At 45.4% G+C, this 22500-nt stretch overlaps 3 protein-coding genes and 1 long non-coding RNA gene across 5 annotated transcripts in view; 3 read left to right on the forward strand and 1 right to left on the reverse strand.

Annotated features, from left to right (window-relative positions):
- dennd1c (DENN domain containing 1C) overlaps positions 1-7530 on the forward strand; it is a 32668-nt gene extending 25138 nt beyond the window's left edge. For both annotated transcript variants that reach the window (XM_090195210.1, XM_090195209.1), the window contains 7 exons: positions 2820-2860; positions 2982-3038; positions 3121-3156; positions 3380-3499; positions 4362-4459; positions 4677-4878; positions 5069-7530. In XM_090195210.1, the coding sequence (XP_090051336.1) occupies positions 2820-2860; positions 2982-3038; positions 3121-3156; positions 3380-3499; positions 4362-4459; positions 4677-4878; positions 5069-6259 (1745 nt within the window). In that variant the 3' untranslated portion in view covers positions 6260-7530. The remainder of the gene's footprint in view (positions 1-2819; positions 2861-2981; positions 3039-3120; positions 3157-3379; positions 3500-4361; positions 4460-4676; positions 4879-5068) is intronic.
- LOC110493398 (uncharacterized) lies at positions 7528-11813 on the reverse strand. Its single transcript, XR_016485644.1, has 4 exons — positions 11601-11813; positions 8583-8674; positions 7917-8489; positions 7528-7885 (listed from the first exon to the last, which is right to left on the reverse strand). It is a non-coding gene; the product is annotated as an uncharacterized LOC110493398 (long non-coding RNA).
- A 914-nt stretch (positions 11814-12727) lies between these two features.
- asf1bb (anti-silencing function 1B histone chaperone b) lies at positions 12728-19537 on the forward strand. Its single transcript, XM_036939921.2, has 4 exons — positions 12728-13275; positions 15983-16098; positions 16279-16455; positions 18075-19537. Exons 1-4 carry the CDS (start codon positions 13167-13169, stop codon positions 18279-18281), a joined length of 609 nt encoding a protein of 202 aa, XP_036795816.1. The 5' UTR covers positions 12728-13166; the 3' UTR covers positions 18282-19537.
- Positions 19538-20828: 1291 nt separating this feature from the next.
- The window catches only part of LOC118936519 (cAMP-dependent protein kinase catalytic subunit alpha), a 25665-nt gene continuing 23993 nt past the window's right edge, over positions 20829-22500 (forward strand). Inside the window, exon 1 of the mRNA XM_090195212.1 lies at positions 20829-21509. Within this exon, the coding sequence (XP_090051338.1) occupies positions 21464-21509 (46 nt within the window). The 5' untranslated portion in view covers positions 20829-21463. The remainder of the gene's footprint in view (positions 21510-22500) is intronic.

Raw genomic sequence — 22500 nt, forward strand, 5'->3', positions numbered from 1 at the left:
GACAGCAAGGAGTCATCATGTCAGGTAGTCCTGGGGCATGGTCCTAGGGCTCAGGCCCTCCGAGAGAGAGAAAGAAAGAGAGAATTAGAGAGAGCATACTTAAATTCACACAGAACACCGGATAGGACAGGAGAAGTACTCCAGATATAACAAACTGACCCTAGCCCCCCGACACATAAACTACTGCAGCATAAATACTGGAGGCTGAGACAGGAGGGGTCAGGAGACACTGTGGCCCCATCCGATGACACCCCCGGACGGGGCCAAACAGGAAAGATATAACCCCACCCACTTTGCCAAAGCACAGCCCCCACACCACTAGTTTTCATCTATATTATCCTTAGCTGTCTATCTACCACCACAAACCGATGCTGGCACTAACACCACACTCAACATGCTGTATAAGGCCATAAGCAAACAAGAACATGCTCATCCAGAAGTGGCGCTCCTAGTGGCCGGGGACTTTACTGCAGGCAAACTAAAATCTGTTTTACCTCATTTTTTACCAGCATGTCACATGTGCAACCAGAGGATAAAAAAAAATTATTGAACTCTAGACCACCTTTACTTCACACACAGAGACACATACAAAGCTCTCTCTCGACCTCCATTTGGCAAATCTGACCAGAGTTCTATCCTCCTGATTCCTTCCTAACAAGCGGAAAATAAATCAGGAAGCACCAGTGACTCTCTCAATACGGAAGTGTTCAGATGACGCGGATGCTAAGCTACAGGACTGTTTTGCTAGCACAGACTGGAATATGTTCCGGGATTCATCCAATGGCATGGAGGAGTACACCACCTCAGTCACCAGCTATATCAATTAGTGCATCGACGACGTCCCCACAGTGACAGTATGTAAATATCCCAACCAGAAGCCATGGATTACAGGCAACATCAACACCGAGCTAAAGGCTAGAGCTGCCGCTTTCAAGGAGCAGGACACTAATCTGGACACTTATAAGAAATGCTGCCCTCAGACAGGCAGAGCATCAATACAGGACTAAAAGTGAATCCTACTCTACCGGCTCTGACGGTCGTCTGATGTGGCAGGGCTTCAAAACCTTTACGGACTACAAAGGGAAACCCAGCCGCGAGCTGCCCAGTGACGCGAGCCTATCAGACGAGCTAAATGCCTTTTACGCTCTCGCTTTGAGGCAAACAACACTAGAGCATGCATGAGAGCACCAGCTGACGACTGTGTGATCACGCTCTACGTAGTCGATGTGAGCAAGACCTTTAAACAGGTCAACATTTACAAAGCAATGGGTCCAGACGGATTACCGGGACATGTACACAAAGCATGTGGGGACCAACTGGCAAGTGTCTTCACTGATATGTTCAACCTCTCCCTGTCTGAGTCTGTAATACCTACATGTTTCAAGCAGAACACCATAGTCTCTGTGCCCAAGAAAGCGAGGTAACCTGCCTAAATGATTACCCGCCGTAGTGCTCACGTTGGTTGCCATGACGTTTTTCTGAAAGGCTGGTCATGGGTCACATCAACACCATCATGCCAGAAACCCTAGACCCATTCCAATTCCAATATCGCCCCCGCAAGATCCACAGATGACACAATCTCAATCGCACTCCACACTGGCCTTTCCCACCTGGACAAAAGGAACACCTACGTGAGAACGCTGTTCATTGACTACAGCTCAGCATTCAACACCATAGTGCCCACAAAGCTCATCACTAAGCTAAGGACCCTGGGACTAAACACCTCCCTCTGCAACTGGATCCAGGACTTTCTGAAGGGCCGCCCCCAGGGAGGTAAGGGTAGGCAACGACAAATCTGCCATGCTGATCCTCAACACGGGGGATCCTCAAGTGTGCGTGCTTAGTCCCCTCCTGTACTCCCTGTTCACCCATGACTGCGTGGCCAAACACAACTCCAACACCATCATTAAGTTTGCTGACGACACAACAGTGGTAGGCCTGATCACCGACAACAACGAGACAGCCTATAGGGAGGAGGTCAGAGACCTGGCAGTGTGACAAAGGAGCTAATCGTGGACTATAGGAAAGGGAGGGCCAAAAAGGCCACCATTAACATCGACGGCGATGAAGTGGAGCGAGTCGAGAGTTTCGAGTTCCTTGGTGTCCACATCACCAATGAATTATCATGGTCCAAACACACCAAGACATTTGTGAAGAGGGGAAGACAACACCTTTTCCCTCCTCAGGAGACTGAAAAGATTTGGCATGGGTCCCCAGATCCTCAAAACGTTTTACAGCTGCACCATCGAGAGCATCCTGACCGGTTGCTTCACCGCCTGGTATGGCAACTGCTCAGCATCTGATCGTAAGGCGCTACAGAGGGTAGTGCGTATGGCCCAGTACATCACTGGGGCCAAGCTTCCTGACATCCAGGACTTAGATACTAGGCGGTGTCAAAGGAAGGCTATGCAGTCACTTTACAAAGTCTCTCTCTCTCTCTCTCTCTCTCTCTCTCTCTCTCTCTCTCTCTCTCTCTCTCTCTCTCTCTCTCTCTCTCTCTCTCTCTCTCTCTCTCTCTCTCTCTCTCTCTCTCTCTCTCTCTCTCTCTCTCTCTCTCTCTCTCTCTCTCTCTCTCTCTCTCTCTCTCTCTCTCTCTCTCTCTCTCTCTCTCTCTCTCTCTCTCTCTCTCTCTCTCTCTCTCTCTCTCTCTCTCTCTCTCTCTCTCTCTCTCTCTCTCTCTCTCTCTCTCTCTCTCTCTCTCTCTCTCTCTCTCTCTCTCTCTCTCTCTCTCTCTCTCTCTCTCTCTCTCTCTCTCTCTCTCTCTCTCTCTCTCTCTCTCTCTCTCTCTCTCTCTCTCTCTCTCTCTCTCTCTCTCTCAGGAAGCACCAAAGCCTATCATCAACTGGTGGGCAACCTGAAGGTAAGAATTTACAGTGTTCTGTAATTTACACAACACACATCTCTTAGACTTACTTGCTATTGGTTAAATAATGTCTGAGGTGTTCTGATTGGTCTGTCTGATTATTTTGCTCTGTTGGTAGAAAGGGGGAGGAGCTCTCATCCTTAACGTCAAGTCTAAGACTCACATGTACAAGTCGGTAAGTGCGTGTGTGTGTGTGTGTTTGTGCTCCCTTAGTGAAATCTGGTTTCCTAGTAATTATTTTCTGTCTTTTCTTTCAGGCCAAACGTGGCTTGAGGAACTTTCTATCACCCAAGGTATGTGTTGTTGTTTTGTTGTGTGTGTGTGTGTGTGTGTGTGTGTGTGTGTGTGTGTGTGTGTGTGTGTGTGTGTGTGTGTGTGTGTGTGTGTGTGTGTGTGTGTGTGTGTGTGTGTGTGTGTGTGTGTGTGTGTGTGTGTGTGTGTGTGTGTGTGTGTGTGTGTGTGTGTGTGTGTGTGTGTGTGTGTGTGTGTGTTCATCCTCTCTCTATATATGTGCAGGAGCACGTTGAGATTCTCTCCCTTAAGAGAGGCAACTCCGTGTCCGGAACACACACACACCGCCGCAAACAATCAGATTGCCTTCAGAGCCGTTTACCAATCACACAACACTTTGGGAAGGTAAGACCTGCCTCTAACATCAATCAAATGTATTTATAAAGCCCTTCTTACATCAGCTGATGTCACAAAGTGCTGTACAGAAACCCAGCCTAAAACCTCAATGCAGATGTAGAAGCACGGTGGCTAGGAAAGACTCCCTAGAAAGGCAGGAACCTAGGAAGAAACCTAGGAAGAAACCTAGAGAGGAACCAGGCTCTGAGGGGTGGCCAGTCCTCTTTTGTGCCTGGTGGAGATTATAACAGAACATGGCCATTTAAGGCCAGATTGTTCTTCAAGATGTTCATAGATGACCAGCAGGGTCAAATAATAATCACAGTGGTTGTAGAGGGTGCAACAGGTCAGTACCTCAGGAGTAAATGTCAGTTGGCTATTTATAGCCGAGCATTCAGAGGTCGAGACAACAGGTGCGGTAACAGGTTAGAGTTTCCATGCAGAACAGTTGAAACTGGAGCAGCAGCACGGCCAGGTGGACTGGGGACAGCCAGGAGACATCAGGCCAGGTAGTCCTGAGGCATGATACTAGGGCTCAGGTCCTCCGGGAGGGAAGGGAGAGAGGGAAAGAGAGAGAATTAGAGGGAGCATAATTAAATTCACACAGGACACCAGATAAGACAGGAGAATTACACCAGATTTAAAAGACTGACCCTAGTCCCCCTGCACATAGACTATTGCAGCATAGATACTGGAGACTGATACAGGAGTGGGTTGGGGGACACTTTTGACCAATCACTGGAGGTAGAATGTAATCATCACCACATATCTAGGATTGGATCATTCAACCCACCAATCATAAACTTAACCTCTTCTATTGTGATGATTTTGCTATGTCTTGCTGTGTCATGCCTATGTCTTGTTCTGTCAGTCTCGTCCCCGTCGTCCAGTTAACAAACAAGGCTGTCTCCTTGACGACGAGAACACACAAGAGAACAGAGACACCTGGGAGGAAGACTGGCAGGACAGGTGAGAGAGAGAGAGTAGAGAGAGAGAGAGAGAGAGAGAGAGAGAGAGAGAGCGAGAGAGAGGGGGTAGGAGAGTGAGAGAGAAGAGTATGAATGAGAGACAGGAAGAGAGAGGGTGTTGAGTGAGAGAGGGGTGAGGGAGTGAGAGAGAGAGAGAGAGAGGGTGAGTGAATGAGTGAGTGAGTCAGAGAGTGATGGAACCAACATGTGTGTATCAGTGCTGTCTCAGGCCCCGTGGCAGACCCAGAGCTCCAGGAGGAGGAGGGGGGAGACTCAGGTATGTGTGACCCAGAGGAGATGGACCTCCTGGGGGAGATCTTTGACACGCTGAGTGCCCGGAGCTCCCATGACCGCGGCCTGCTCTACGGGACACGAAGTTTAGACCTGTTTGGACCTGATACTACTGACTACATCAGACAGGTGAGGACAGCACGTGACAGGACACACACACACACGGAAACAGCACACTGACACACACAGACACACACACACACACACACACACTCACACACACACACACACACACACACACACACACACACACACACACACACACACACACTCGGAAACATCCCAGACATCTCATCTGCTCACCCTTGTGTGTCAACAGAGGGGCCTGGCCACTCCCAGTCAGGAAAGTCTAGGCGTGTCCATCGGTGGGAGTGGCAGTCTGCACAGCTGGAACCAGGAGGACGGGCTACAATACATGGGGGAGGGGCCAGAACAGACCGATGATTCTGATGGGCTAGGAGAGGGACAGGCGTTGTCAGAGGAAGCATCAGAAACACCTCAAGGGAGAAGAGAGGACGGGAGGAGAGAGAAGGAGTGGAGAGAGGAGGGAAGGAGAGAGGAGGGAAGGAGAGAGGAGGGATGGAGAGAGAAGGAGTGGAGAGAGGAGGGAAGGAGAGAGGAGGGAAGGAGAGAGGAGGGAAGGGGAGAGAAGGAGTGGATAGAAGAGGGAAGGAGAGAGGAAGAGATGGAAAGGGGGTTGGTGGAGGCAGAGGAGCTTAAAGAGAGGAACGAGGTTGGGATGGAGAGATGGAATGTTCTGAGGCAAGGAGGGCAGGATGATCAACAGATGGAGGAGAGGAAGAGGGATGAAGACATCACTATGGAGCCAGAGATTCAGTCTGAATGTGTGGGTGAGAAGGGGAAGGGGAAAGAAGTGGAGGGAGAGAAAGAGAGAGAGAAGATGCAGAATGACAGAGGTAAAGACCAACAAGAAGAGGAGAACCAGGGGCAGGTGCAGGAGAGAGGCCCCAAGACACCAGGAGAATTACCCAGGAACAGAGGCCCAAGGCCAGGTGCTGAGTCTAGGGCCGGGGCAGTGGAGGACAACCAGGGAGAAGGGGACAGACTCACCCCCAAAACCACTGCTTTTCCTGGGCCTGAGAACGGCACAGCTCCTAAACAACCCCTGGGTCAGCTAGAAAGAGAAGAAAAGGGGGAGGAAATAGAGGTGGGACCCACACCCCTTTCTCCCAGTGCTCTATCTGCTGTAGCACGGTTCCAGTCACCGGCCTCCATGCAAACCCTCCATGGGAAGGCCCAGACCAGGGGCTCGCCTAAACCCAGTAAGCCCAGCAACACACCTCGGACCTGGGACACTATACAGAAGAGCTGCCCTCAGGAACCCAACAACACCCAGGTCTCACCGAATGACAGAGCTGGACCTGGCATAGCCACCCCTGTCCTGACTACGCCTATAAATAACCAATTAGAACCAGGGGGGAACACCACTGCGCAGGAAGACCCGCTCCCTGTCAAGGTGTCTGAGCTGAAGAAGAGATTTGAAGCTTGATGACTGGTGCAGGACTGTTTGAGTGGCGCAAAGCTCAGCCAATGATTTTGCAGTTTTCAAAGACTGTGGGACTTGATGAGTCAGAGAAGAAATGGGGATGGGAAGTGAAACTCAGGAACATGAAGTTCTCTGAATGTTGCAAGTAGAAATAGAATGAATAGAATTGACAATCCCATATTCTAACCGACAGACAGTAATTCCGGTTCTACACCATACACTTCTATCTGAACATTCTGTAACGTTCTTATACAGGTCTATGATGTAATGCATAAAGGCCAGAAGTTTTTCCCAGGGTGTATTCACTTGGACGCAAACGGAACCGAACGAGATATATTGCAATATTTCCAACAGAAACTCTCAATTTTGTAGGAAAATATTTTCAGTTTGGATTAAACGGTTACCATTGCAAAACGTTTTGATACAACGCTAAACATTTAGCTACATTGTGCGACTATTGAATATCAGTTGTGGAAAAAGTACCCAATTGTCATACTTGAGTAGAAGTAAAGATACATAAATAGAAAATGACTCAGGTAAAAGTGAAAACCACCCAGTAAAATACTACTTGAGTAAAAGTCTAAAAGTATTTATTTTTAAATAAAGTATTAAAAGTCAATGTAATGGAAAAAATGTACTTAAGCATAAAAAGTAAAAGTACAAATAATTAAAAAATCCTTGTGTTAAGCAAACCAGACGGCACCATTTTCTGTTTTAAAATATCTACATTTACAGATACCAGGGGAACAATCAGACATCATTTACAAACGAAGCATTTGTGTTTAGCGAGTCGGCAAGATCCGGTAGTAGGGATGAACAAGGACGTCCTCTTGATAAGCGCGTGAATTGGACCATTTTCCTGTCAGAATGTAACAAGTACGTTTGGGTGTCAGGGAAAAAAATGTACGGAGTAAAAAGTACATTATTTTCTTAAAGAATGTAGTGAAGTAAAAGTTGTCAAAAAATAGTAAAGTAATGTTTTGATACCAAAAAAAAAACTTAAGTAGTACTTGAAAGTATTTTTTACTTAAGAACTTCACACCACTGTTGAATACACCACTGATCATGTCACATGACATTCAGGAACCAGTTCTGTCCAATCCCTCTGACTGATGTCGCTGGTTGTATTGTCTGTAGATGACCAGCAGGTGGCGCTTGTGGAACATGAACACATCAACTCAATGCACTGAATACACACTTGAAGATTTTTTTACTAAATCAAATATTCTTCTCCAGGATGATATTAAACTGAATAAATGGAAGTTTAATACTTTTTGAGAAGAGTTTTATTGTTCTCACATGGATAATATCATCAGAAGTGCATTAGAAATCATTCATAGTGTCTTTACCATTCTTCTCTTCATTTTCAAGATATAAAAAACACCCACACTAATGTTTTTATACACGGGATACACTTAAATCATAGTTTGTACACATGTAACAGTATAACTGCCACAAGAAAGAGACATTTTGCAAATAGAGGAACTTTTAAAATTCCCTTTTCTCTGTATGGTCAACAACTAGTCCACCTACAGGTAAACAACTAGTCCACCTACAGGTCAACAACTAGTCCACCTACAGGTAAACATGTCAACAACTAGTCCACCTACAGGTAAACAACTAGTCCACCTACAGGTAAACATGTCAACAACTAGTCCACCTAAAGGTAAACATGTCAACAACTAGTCCACCTACAGGTAAACAACACACCCCTGACAGGGCATTCAGCATTCACCGGTTGACACACTGATGTCAACATCAGCACAGTTGGAGAAACTGGAGAGGACATCGCACATCCACCAGGCATGTTCAGGCATATTTAACAAGACACGTCATCTACAAATAACTTTACACAACACAATACATAATTACTAATAACCCATTCTGGCTTCATGTACAGGGTAGAGGAGAGTGAGGCAATGGTAGTGAGAGAGAGAGGGAGGAAAAGAGAGTTTGTGTGTGTGTGTAGCGTCCAGGCTAGAGTGCAGGTATCAGATGAGTCTCTCCTCCTTGGGCAGGGGCAGGCCTGGTCTCTCAGCCCCCCGTGGTCCTGTCTGTTTGCTCTCCTCCGCACTGGGCCGATACATTCCCTCCATCCTTCTCTTCTTCCTGATCACACAGCCCATCAGGACCAGGGCCAGGCACAGCAGTAAGGTCAGGCCTGGGACTAACACAGACCACAACCCCCACGGTGGCCTTGGTAACGACAACACCATTTTCATGACGACGGGCCCTGAGTCAGAGAGAGAGGAGGGGGATGAGAGAGAGAAGCAGGTACACAGGCAGACAGATACACAGATCATAGGTAGACAGATGTCTCACTCACCTGAGGGTTAGAGGTGACACTGCTGGTCTCTGCTCTCACATCTGGACCAATGGGGACACAGCAGCCAGACTGACAGTGAGGGGTGCCTGTCTCTAGAGAGAGAGAGTGTTGGAGAGCATCCATGAGCCAGGCCAGATCAGTGAATTCAGCCCCTTTGAGGCAGTTTATCTGTCTGTCCAAGTCTACGGAACACATCAGCATAGAAACTATGGCTGTGTTCGATCCAAACCGCAATGTATCATGGGTAAATTCTGACCGACTGACTGATCTACAAATAATATTGAGTAGTTATTTGTGATCCAAGGTGATTTGTAGATCGGTCAGTCTCGACAGTCGGCTACAATGGCAAACGTGTCCAGAGACAGTCTGAAACAGTGTCTCTAAACCTGGTCCAGATACAGTCTAAAACAGTGTCTCTAAACCAGGTCCAGATACAGTCTGAAACAGTGTCTCTAAACCTGGTCCAGATACAGTCTGAAACAGTGTCTCTAAACCTGGTCCAGATACAGTCTGAAACAGTGTCTCTAAACCTGGTCCAGATACAGTCTGAAACAGTGTCTCTAAACCAGGTCCAGATACAGTCTGAAACAGTGTCTCTAAACCTGGTCCAGATACAGTCTGAAACAGTGTCTCTAAACCTGGTCCAGATACAGTCTGAAACAGTGTCTCTAAACCTGGTCCAGAGACTAGAGGTCGGCCCATTAATTAGGGCTGTAATCAGCATTTTTAGACACCCATTACATTGCTCTCCACGAGGCTGCATGGCAGGCTGACCACCTGTTACGCGAGGGCAGCTAGGAGCCAAGGTAAGTTGCTAGCTAGCATTAAACTTATGTTAACATAAATCACTAGTTAACTACACATGGTTGATGATATTACTAGTTTATCTAGCTTGTCCTGTGTTGTATATAATCGATGCGGTGCCTGTTAATTTATCATCGAATCACAGCCTACCTCATCAAACGGGTGGTGATTTAACAAAAGCGCATTTGCGGAAAAAAAAGCCCTGTCGTTGCACCAATGTACCGAACCATGAACATCAACGCCTTTCTTAAAATCAATACACAAGTACATATTTTTAAAACCTGCATATTTAGTTAATATTGCCTGCTAACATTAATTTATTTTAACTATGGAAATTGTGTCACTTCTCTTGCGTTCTGTGCAAGCAGAGTCAGGGTATATGCAGCAGTTTGGGCCGCCTGGCTCGTTGTGAACTGTGTGAAGTCCATTTATTCCTAACAAAGACTAATTAATTTGCCAGAATTGTACATAATTATGACATAACATTGAAGGTTGTACAATGTAACAGTAATATTTAGACTTAGGGATGCCGCTGTTGGATAAAATACGAAACGGTTCTGTATTTCACTGAAAGAATAAACGTTCTGTTTTCGAAATGATAATGTCCGGATTTGACCATATTAATGACTTAAGGCTCGCATTTCTGCGTGCTTATTATATTATAATTAAGTGTATGATTTGATAGAGCAGTCTGACTGAGCGGTGGTAGGCACCAGCAGGCTCGTAAGCATTCATTCTAACAGCACTTTCCTGCATTTGCAAGCAGCTCGTCGCTGTGCTTCAAGCATTGCTGTTTATGACTTCAAGCCTATCAACTCCCCATTATTTATTTGAGATCAAATTGATTTTATTTATGTATTATATTAAGTTAAAAAAAAAAAAGTGTCCATTCAGTATTGTTGTAATTGTCTTCATTACAAATAAAAAAAAAATATATAGGCTTTTTGTGTCTCTCAACTGGGTCCAGAGACAGTCTAAAACAGTGTCTCTAAACCTGGTCCAGAGACAGTCTAAAACAGTGTCTCTAAACCTGGTCCAGATACAGTCTGAAACAGTCTCTAAACCTGGTCCAGATACAGTCTGAAACAGAGTCTCTAAACCTGGTCCAGATACAGTCTAAAACAGTGTCTCTAAACCTGGTCCAGAGACAGTCTAAAACGGTGTCTCTAAACCTGGTCCAGAGACAGTCTAAAACGGTGTCTCTAAACCTGGTCCAGAGACAGTCTAAAACAGTGTCTCTAAACCTGGTCCAGAGACAGTCTAAAACAGTGTCTCTAAACCTGGTCCAGAGACAGTCTAAAACAGTGTCTCTCTCACCCTTTTTTTTTTTCCTTTTACACTTGACTACTATTGACCAGGGCCCATAGTCCACGAGATAAGGGTCAGTGTGTATATAATAGGGTGTGGACCCAGGTCAACAGTATTAGACTACAAATAATAATACGGGTGCCATTTGGGACACAACCCCGTCAGAGATGAAACAGCACAAACCCAGGGTTGGAGAGTCTGAACATTCCTAGCGGTTAGATCGTTAATGATATACTCTGGGTAAACAATAGTACACGGATCAACACTACACTGAAACCACGAGTTGCACAACATACAGGAAACGCAACGTATTTACTTTACTGTCCAAACAACCATTCCTAAACAACCACCGTGTGACTAGAATCCGAATACGGAATAATGAAAGACATTTGAATATTGAAGCGCTCATATTATCAAGTTGAATCAACTAATAAACGCTAGGACTAGACCCATTTAAAAACGACCGATTATTGATGCTTTATTTAAAAATCTGCTCAAATTGCAAATAACCATTCCAATGTGCCTGTCAAAGTAACTATTATAACTAAACTAATATTTGAATTCAGAGCGAAACCCAGCCACATACACACGTCATTTCAAAGCGCCGATAGAAGGAATGTCTGCCCAGCTGTTGGAATGCGACCGAGCCCGCTACACCTGTTTTCAGGTGCATCAATTCTAACGCGTTGCTGTTACAAAGAAATAAAACCAACCCAGAACGGTCTAAAACACGGCTTTCAGCATTCGAAGCCTATAAAGCTACGGTTCCACTGCTAAAACTAGCTTTGGCCTACTTTAACTACTTGTCAATAACACCTGTGCCGACTCTATCAAGTATGCACTACTATACGGACCTATCAAACAACACAGGCGATTGTTAAATTTAGGTGTTTTCCATGGACTTACCTGTTGATTACAATGAGCTATTTTCCGAAGTCAAGGGGCGGTATGAAACAGTAGTCCTCTTGCTGTAGACTAACGATGTCCTAGGGCTACTTGGGAGATTTCTCGACGATCTTTAAAACTCCATTCACACGGTGCCAGCCCGGTAACTTCTCTACCACGCTCATCATAGCGTACCTGTCCATATGCAGATGAGGACAGTTGTCACATGTACCGCAAGAGCCAATCAGTACCTAGGACTACTACCAAATGATCGCCTTTCTCTGTCTCTGTCTCACTCGCTCATACACACACACACCGTTGTGGAGAAAAAAAAAAACAGGCCTTCTGTAGTCTACATCTTTAGCAAATAGTGTAAAACAGTGTCAAGGGGCTCTGGTCAAACGTAGTGAATTGTCTGAGTAATAGGGCGTTGACTAAAGGTAGACACCGTCTGTGAGTTCTATGCGGTTGCATAACTCATTGTAGCCTAATACAGAGCTATGGACTGGAGAGGAGTTTTAACATTTAGGATTCGGAATATACTCTGTTAGAAACTGACCAGTCAATTCTGTACACAGTGACTGTCTGCCTATTCCGCTGTATGTATTGTTATGAAACAGGCAGGGAGTGGCGGCTCGGACAGTCCATTTTCTGTCCCCAAGCCCAGCGCGCCATCGATTGTGCAACAAAAGTCTGCTCAAGTGGCAGAGTCGATATTAGCGTTTATAAACGGGTTGCTACAATATACACACAGACAGGGGGAGAGCGGCTCGGCCGAGACAGAGCAAATGGAACGTTATCAGACACCTGAAAACCATGTATTTGATACCGTTCCACTTATTCCTCTCCAGCCATTACCGCCAGCCCGTTCTCCCCGATTAAGGTGCCACCAGCCCCCTGTGACACACACACACAAAATATGGTCTTTATTTAAGTCACAATCCTGAGTTTGTGTTTCAGCAGAGTGCAACATCATCAGCTAATAGACATTAATCACATGGAAAGTTTATCTCTCCTCAACTCATTGTTTAGTTATTTTGTTAATTGTGCAGCGTTTATGCTGCTAGTACTGGAGGCCTACTTTCTGCAAAATCTTAATCTGAACAATTCCCTCCCGTCACTAGATGGCAGTGAAAAGTTTATTGTTCAACCATCCTCAGTTCTACAGCCGGAAGAGAGAAGAAGAAACGCTGCTGGATTTCGTGACGTTACGAGGACCATTTCCGAACACACTGGCGGGAGTGTGAATGTTATCCTCTAGCTACAAAATAACCGAGAACTTCAAACAAAACACCTGCCAAAGCAAGCTTTTGTTTCATTTATTTTGAAAAAGAATCTAGCGCCAAGCAGGTGTTATATTACAAGCAATTGAAATTGACTAAGTTTGCAGGAGAGAAGACGGTAACAACCATCAGAAGACGCCACACACGTCTCTTTCTTTAGTCAAAGAGACTGAATTGTTTAACGTTGGCTAGTTTACTATTTTCCGTCCTGCCTTTATCTGCAACGTTAAGGGAGATAAACGAGCTAAATTCGACTAATTTTCTAATTATTAATCTGCTACGCTTTCAAGACTACTGAAAATAAATGGCTAAAGTTCAAGTGTTGAATGTCGCTGTGCTGGACAACCCAAGTCCCTTTGGGAATCCGTTTCAGTTCGAGATTACATTCGAGTGCATGGAGGATTTACCGGAGGGTGAGTGGTGACGTTATTCAGTTGCTAACTTCTTTTTTTGGTACAAATCTAGCAAATGTATGTAGATAACTAACTATAGTATTATTGTGTAATTATAATGTAGCTAACCGTTGCCTTTTAGGTGCAACAACAGTTTGCTTACATGTATCTTTCAATTAACTTTACACGTATATGTTAATAGCTAACTACTTAGATCAATTAAAATATGTTGGTATTGTTTGAGTAAATTAGCTATTTGTGTTGACACTGCATCAGAATTTGGCGCCCGCGCGTATTGTTCACGTTTCCGGTCCTTCTCTGACGTCTGGGTGGCCTCGAGCCGATTGGTGCGTTAACGGATTACATTGTCAGACCATGGAACTATTTACGAATAAATTGCGGGAAAAACATATCTCTTGTCCTAAATTAGTTTTATAACCGATAAATAGCTATTTCCACTAATGAGAATAAACCTATCCTTCCCGCATTAAAGTGGAGGTGGTGGGACCACACTTGATGAGTGGTTGTTTCTGAAATAGCAGCCTATTCTCTTTATATAGTGAGCTTTATGGGACCTGGTCAGAAATAGTGCACTAGTGAATAAATGGGTTTTAAAGTAAAGGAAGTAAACTTCCTAAATTAAAATCGAATTGTATTTGTCACATTTGCCCGGCTCGGAACGTTGCGTGACCCGGGCTCGGAACGTTTTATATATTATACACTTATTTTTATGCATTTTTGTATAATGAAAAGCATTTAACCATTTAATTAAATGTATTATTAGACTTACTTATGGGCCATTTCCCAGCAATGCAGTTAAAAAGTAAGAACAATTTCCAAAAAAGGAAACAGTAGCACAATTAAATATAACATAACAAGACTATACACTATGAGTATCGGTACCGAGTCAATGTACAGGGTTACAAGGTCATTTAGGTCACATGTAGGTAGGGGTAAAAGTGACAAAGCAATTAGAATAGATAATAAACAGAGTGTGTGTGTGTATTGGAGTGTCAGTGTAGCGTGTGTGTTGGAGTGTCAGTGTAGCGTGTGTATTGGAGTGTCAGTGTAGCGTGTGTATTGGAGTGTCAGTGTAGCGTGTCAGTGTAGTGTGTATTGGAGTGTCAGTGTAGCGTGTGTGTTGGAGTGTCAGTGTAGCGTGTGTATTGGAGTGTCAGTGTAGCGTGTCAGTGTAGTGTGTATTGGAGTGTCAGTGTAGCGTGTGTATTGGAGTGTCAGTGTAGCGTGTGTATTGGAGTGTCAGTGTAGCGTGTGTATTGGAGTGTCAGTGTAGCGTGTGTGTTGGAGTGTCAGTGTAGTGTGTGTATTGGTAGAGTCCATTGAGTGTGCATAGAGCCGGTGTAAGAGTCTGTTTCCATTAAAAAGGGGGTGAATGTAAATATTCAGGGTAGCCATCTGATTAATTGTTCAGCAATCTTATTGCTCAGGGGTAGAAGCTGTTAAGGTGCCTTTTGGATCTAGACTTGGCGCTCCGGTACCACTTGCCATGCGGTAGCAGAGAGAACTGGGTGGCTGGAGTCTTTGACAATTTTTAGGGCCTTTGACACCGCCTGGTATAGTAGGGGCGGCAGGGTAGCCTAGTGGTTAGAGCGTTGAGCGAAAGGTTCAAATTCCCGAACTGACAAGGTACAAATCTGTCATTCTCCCCTGACTTGCCTAGTTAAATAAAGGTAAAATAAATAGAGGTCCTGGATGGCAGTGAATTCGGCCCCAGTGATGTACTGCGCCATGCGCACCACCCTCTGGAGCGCCTTGCGGCCGGATGCCAAGCAGCTGCCGTACCAAGCGGAGACGCAGCCAGTCAAGATGCTCTCAATGGTGCAGCTGTAGAACATTTAGAGGATCTGAGGACCCATGCCAAATCTCTTCAGCGTCCTGAGGGGGAAGTGGCTTTGTCGTGCCCTCTTCACAACTGTGTTGGTGTGTTTGGACCATGATAGGTCCTTAGTGATGTGGACACAGAGGAACTTGAAGCGTTTCCTGTAGTCCACAATCATCTCCTTTGTCTTGCTGGCGTTGAGGGAGAGGTTGCTGTCCTGGCACCACACTGCCAGGTCTTTAACCTCCTCCCTATAGGTCGTCTCGTCGTTGGTGTCAGGCCTACCACCGTCGTGTCGCTGGGAAACTTAATGATGGTGTTGGGAGTCGTGTAAGGTCATGGGTGAACAGGGAGTACAGGAGGGGACTGAGCACGCACCCCTGAGGGGCCCCCGTGTTGAGGATCAGCGTGGCAAATGTGTTGTTACCTACCCTCACCACCTGGGGGCGGCCCGTCAGGAAGTCCAGTTGCAGAGGGAGATGTTTAGTCCCAGGGTCCTTAGCTTAGTGATGAGCTTTGAGGGCACTATGTTGTTGAACACTGAGCTGTAGTCAATGAATAGCATTCTCACATAGGTGTTCCTTTTGTCCAGGTGGGAAAGGGGAATGTAGAGTGTGATAGAGATTGCATCATCTGTGGCTCTGTTGGGGCGGTATGTGAATTGGAGTCGGTCCAGGGTTTCTGGCATGATGGTGTTGATATGAGCCATGACCATTTTTTTTTTTAAAGCACTTCATGGCTACAGCTGTGGGTGCTACGGGGCGGTAGTCATTTATGCAGGTTACCTTAGTGTTCTAGGGAACAGGGACTATGGTGGTCTGCTTGAAACATGTATTACAGACTGGGTCAGGGAAGTTAATCTGTGTGTGTGTGTGTGTGTGTGTTTAGACCTGGAGTGGAAGATCATCTATGTGGGCTCAGCAGAGAGTGAGGAGTATGATCAGACTCTGGACTCAGTTCTGGTCGGACCGGTACCAGCAGGCAGACACATGTTCGTGTTCCAGGTGAGAGACATACTGAGTGACTGATACACACACACACACCCCTCCCTCTATCTCTTCCTCCTCCTCCCACTTCTCCTTCCTCTCATCATCAGATCATCTCTTTATGTTCCTACCTTCTTCCCACCCTCTTCTTCTCCTCCCTTTCTCCTTCTCATCACCCCATCTCTCCTTCTCCTCCAGGCGGATGCCCCCAACACCGGGCTGATTCCTGAGAGTGATGCTGTGGGGGTAACCGTGGCGCTCATCACCTGCACCTACAACGGACAGGAGTTCATCCGTATCGGTTACTATGTCAACAATGAATACACCGACCCAGAGCTCAGAGAGAACCCACCGGTCAAACCAGACTACACACAGGTAATACACACACCAGACTACACACAGGTAATACACACACCAGACTACACACAGGTAATACACACACCAGACTACACACAGGTAATACACACACCAGACTACACACAGGTAATACACACACCAGACTACACACACACCAGACTACACACAGGTAACTCACACTGATACACACACACACCAGACTACACACAGGTAACTCACACTGATACACACACACACCAGACTACACACAGGTAACTCACACTGATACACACACACACCAGACTACACACAGGTAACTCACACTGATACACACACACACCAGACTACATACAGGTAACTCACACTGATACACACACACACCAGACTACACACAGGGAACTCACACTGATACACACAGGTAACTAACACTGACACACACAGGTAACTAACACTGATACACACAGGTAACTCACACTGATACACACACACCAGACTACACACAGGTAACTCACACTGATACACACACACACCAGACTACATACAGGTAACTCACACTGATACACACACACCAGACTACACACAGGTAACTCACACTGATACACACACACCAGACTACATACAGGTAACTCACACTGATACACACACACCAGACTGCACACAGGTAACTCACACTGATACACACACACACACCAGACTGCACATAGGTAATACACACTAATATACACACCAGACTACACACAGGTAATACGCACTAATACACACACACATACACACACACACCAGACTGCACATAGGTAATACACACTAATATACACACCAGACTACACACAGGTAATACGCACACACACACACACACACACACCAGACTATACACAGGTTATACACACTAATACACACACACACATACCAGACTGCACATAGGTAATACACACTAATATACACACCAGACTACACACAGGTAATACACACACACACCAGACTACACACAGGTAATATGCACTAATACACACACACACCAGACTATACACAGGTTATACACACTAATACACACACACACACACACACACCAGACTATACACAGGTAATACACACACACACACCAGACTATACACAGGTTATACACACTAACACACACACACACACACACACACCAGACTATACACAGGTTATACACACTAATACACACACACACACACCAGACTATACACAGGTTATACACACTAATACACACACACACACACACCAGACTATACACAGGTTATACACACTAATACACACACACACACACACACACACCAGACTATACACAGGTAATACACACTAATACACACACACACACACACACACCAGACTATACACAGGTTATACACACTAATACACACACACTAATACACACACACCAGACTATACACAGGTTATACACACTAATACACACACACACACACACACACACCAGACTATACACAGGTAATACACACGATGATACACACACCAAAAAAATCACAAAACATAAAAATCATTGTGATGCAAAACAGGAATTGATTGTTGTAAAGGAATCGACTTCTTGTGAAGGATTCTCACCACAGTTTGAAATCTGAAGTAGACTCTTTGGACTCCCAGCCTTAATTCTGAACCATAACCCTCCCCTCCTCCTCCAGCTGCAGAGGAACATCCTGGCCTCTAACCCCCGTGTGACCCGGTTCCATATCAACTGGGACGGCTGTTCAGACAAGATGGAGGACAGTGAGAACGTAGACCCCTCCCCCAACAGCAGCAGTAGCAGCAGCATGGTGCCCTCCTCCTGTTTAGCTGGCAAGGCGTTACCTGTAGGACTGCTGTCTGGTAACTCGATGGACTGTCTGTAGAACACAGCCACCCCTCCAGCATTGCCTTGCCACGTTCTACTCCAGCAGTCGCCAGCAGTCTTTGGCAGGAAGGTTGAGTCACTTAATATAAACCAGCTGTAGGGTGTACGGTCTCCCTCCTTCACACAGCAACACCTCCCTCTGTCTCCACTGGCACTGGCACCCTATTCCCTCCATAGTGCACTACTTTTTTAAACAGGACCCTCTGCTCCAATGTAGTGCACTATCACAGAACAGGGTGCCATGTCAGACTCCTGATCCAAACAGTCCTGTTGTGTGTCTTCTTGTTTTAAAACCTAACTTCACACCTGGACTGGTTTCCATAGCAACACAGCTAAAGCTCAGGCCCTGCTTCAATACTGTAGAAATGCGTCCCTGTTTCCTTGAGGTGAGCAGGGAACCTGGAAGTGATTTGTATCAGTGGCAACAAGGTGACCACACTATTACTTCCACCTGTCCAACCAATCCCCGGTCTGCGATTACTTCCACCTGTCCAACCAATCCCCGGTCTGGGATTACTTCCACCTGTCCAACCAAACCCCGATCTGGGATTACTTCCACCTGTCCAACCAATCCCCGATCTGGGATTACTTCCACCTGTCCAACCAATCCCCGATCTGGGATTACTTCCACCTGTCCAACCAATCCCCGATCTGGGATTACTTCCACCTGTCCAACCAATCCCCGATCTGGGATTACTTCCACCTGTCCAACCAATCCCCGATCTGGGATTACTTCCAGGAAGGTAGGCCTCTAGAGGGAGACTGAGTTGTCTCTAGGAAAAAGCCTCACCCTACAGGGTGACTCCAGGACTGTTCATGCCAGGCCTCAATTCCATTTCAATTCAGGAAGTACTCTGTAACTGCACTTCAAATCAAGGCTTTTCAATGAAGAATGTAGAATTGGATGTAGAATTTAAAAGGACTTGATCCCGAACCTGGTCTGTGTCCAAAAATGTCAGTCTGTTCCCTACATAGTGCACTACTTTTGACTAGAGTTGTCCGGGGCCCATAGGGCTGTTGTCAAAAGTAGGGCACTAAGTAGGGGATAGGGCACCATTTGGGAGGGAACATGTGTTGTTGTAGTTGGGGGAGGGGTTTGTTTATGTCAGTCATGTGACTGCTGTTACTTTACTGTATATACCTTTGATTCATTAGCACTTAAGAGATGTCATGTTTTTTTGTATTTTGTTTTGCATTGTAATATTTGTAACAATGAAAGTAATTAATAATAATAAACATTTGTTGTTTTTAAAAGGTGTGTGAGAGATAGTGAGTGCTGTGTTATGTTTTCAACTGGAGAGGTTACATCACTGAGAAGGTGAGTGTGGCGAGAAGCAGAGGGGAGATGAGAAGGGGGGTGAGGGGTGGAGAAGGGAGGCTTGCTAGAAGCTGTGAGCCTGACTGCTTCTCTCTCACTGTTTCATTCATAAAATGCAGCAGGAGGAACAGCTTCTCCACCATGTTCACTATGAGACCGTGCAGACTTGCCTCGTGTTGCTAAGCAACTGCATCGGAGGGGGGTGGGGGCTCTGCTCATTCTTATCCCTCTTGAATGAACCAATCAGATCATCATCCCTCTACACCCCCGCCATACCTCCATCCCAATGTGTTCAGTGATCCTGTCTCTCTTCTCCCTCTGCACTGATCTTAGAACAAATGGTGGATAAAATCACTGTGGTAGATATTAAGATTAGTACGTTGTGTTCTTCTCATACCTGTCCAGTACCTTCACCATAGTGCTGAGGAAGGCGAGAGGAGACGTCTGTATGCTGGTCCATCTGTTTGCAACCGCTAAAATTGACCCCGTTTTAAGTTCAACTGTGTCCTTGACAGGGATGTGCTTGCATATATTTCCTATATTCCCAAATATATGTAGGACCACCGATATCCTCTAAAATAATCTATTGGTCCTCACTATAAAACATGATTTATTAGCGTGTGGAGTCAACGTTGATACTGTTACTACAATGTAACAGAAACAGTGGAACAACCCTAGAGATTAAATAGAATGATCACTATCGGAAGAAACTTTCAAATATCTGTATCGTTACTAATCAAATAAACTGTTACATTTTATTGTAAATATATCCCGAGCCAGGGCACGTTTCCTCGTGCGTCGTTCGTTACACAAACAAACTGAATTTGGAAGTCCTGCCGTAGCGCGTTACATTCATTCTGAGCAACATTCCTAAAAATAGCCCTTGCTGCTTGACGTCACTCGGCCAATCACGGATTAGTTGGGAGGGCGGGGGCAACGCGAGGCCATTCCGTCAGACGGCCAATGGTATTTCGCATAACAGGGCCCGTTCCGTTAGCTCCGCCCACAAGCCTATAGCACTGATTCAATCAGAATACCGCGAAAGGAGCGAATGTGGGCGTGTACATCTTCCAGTAGGAAAATAATCAGTGACGTCACTCAACTGGTTTTTGCAAGTCAAAAGGGCGGAATCTTGGTTTTGTTGACGGACGGTAATGATCCAATCTGAGCACTTTACTAGTTTGACATACTGACAGGTGGCCAATCAGTGTCCTTCACTCCGTCATCAGTCGGGCTGGACTCAGCCAATAGGCTCTATGGATGGGCCTAGATCGTCTGTAGGCTGTAGTCGGTCACTCGGCTTGCTTCACACCGAAAGCTACAGTAGGCTATGTTGATTCTGGTGATTTCCCGACCTCATCGGGTTCGGTAAAACGACATCCTCGGAGCCGGGTTCGGGAAAGGAAAGGGGACTAGGTATCCGGCTCGGAGAGTGGCCACCTTGCACGGTGCGAAAACGGGGTATTTGCGCTGGGAAGAGGCGTGGGGCCTCGATCGGCGGGGGCTGCACGGAGGGACAGGCGAACCGACCGAGTCGGGCTGGATGCGCTGGACTCGGCCCGGAGCGCTGCGGTTCCAGCAAAGCACCATACCACAGCCCAAGACAGAAAGACGGAGACACGGACGTCGCTGTCTTCATTCCGGACTATAACACCATTTATTATTGTTATAACGGTTCTATACTGTAGAGGAGATCAGGTGAGCTCACTGACAGTCTAGACTGCAGCTGTCAAGCTATTTCAGTCCGGACCGACTGGTTTTGGGAGAACGAACGGACCGACTGCTGGACTCAGCTGTGACCGGGTCCTGGAGAGTCCAGGGCGGGTTGTGGAGCTCGGATCGCCCGCTGACGGCCTGCCATCATGGGCAACGTGCCCACGGCCAAGAAGGGGAGCGAGATGGAGAGTGGTGGGTGTCATTACGGTGTCGCTCAGAATGATCAGTCTACTTGTCTGTTCACTTCTCTTTAACGGTCTCTCTGGGGGGACACAATGCACCCCTGAAGTGTTTAGGGTATAGGCTACTCAGGATATCCAGTATTCTATGCATGCCTAAAATTGTGTAATACAAAAAAATCGATCAATCATCACATTTATTTTATAAAGTCCTTTTAAGCACAAAGTGCTTTCCAGATACCCAGACTGAAATACCCAAAGAGCAGGAAATACTGAGAGAAATATAGGCATACACGGGCCTACTCATCTATTGGCCTACACGGGCATATTCATCTAATACTTTGTAGCTTACTTCCATATAGCCACATTTGAGCATTCTAGAACATTACACTTTTAGAACATTACACTTTTAGAACATTACAGTTCTAGAACATTACAGTTTTAGAACATTACAGATCTAGAACATTACACTTTTAGAACATTACACTTTTAGAACATTACAGTTCTAGAACATTACACTTTTAGAACATTACAGTTCTAGAACATTACACTTTTAGAACATTACAGTTCTAGAACATTACAGTTTTAGAACATTACAGTTTTAGAACATTACAGTTCTAGAACATTACCATTTTAGAACATTACAGTTCTAGAACATTACAGTTTTAGAACATTACAGTTTTAGAACATTACAGTTCTAGAACATTACAGTTCTAGAACATTACAGTTTTAGAACATTACAGTTCTAGAACATTAGTTTTAGAACATTACAGTTCTAGAACATTACAGTTTTAGAACATTACAGTTCTAGAACATTACAGTTTTAGAACATTACAGTTCTAGAACATTACACTTTTAGAACATTACAGTTTTAGAACATTACAGTTCTAGAACATTACAGTTCTAGAACATTACAGTTTTAAAACATTACAGTTCTAGAACATTACAGTTTTAAAACATTACAGTTCTAGAACATTACAGTTTTAGAACATTACAGTTCTAGA

The sequence above is a fragment of the Oncorhynchus mykiss genome, chromosome 13, assembly GCF_057628025.1.
Source record: "Oncorhynchus mykiss isolate SJ-2025 chromosome 13, ASM5762802v1, whole genome shotgun sequence".
NCBI classification, from domain to species: Eukaryota; Metazoa; Chordata; class Actinopteri; order Salmoniformes; family Salmonidae; genus Oncorhynchus; species Oncorhynchus mykiss.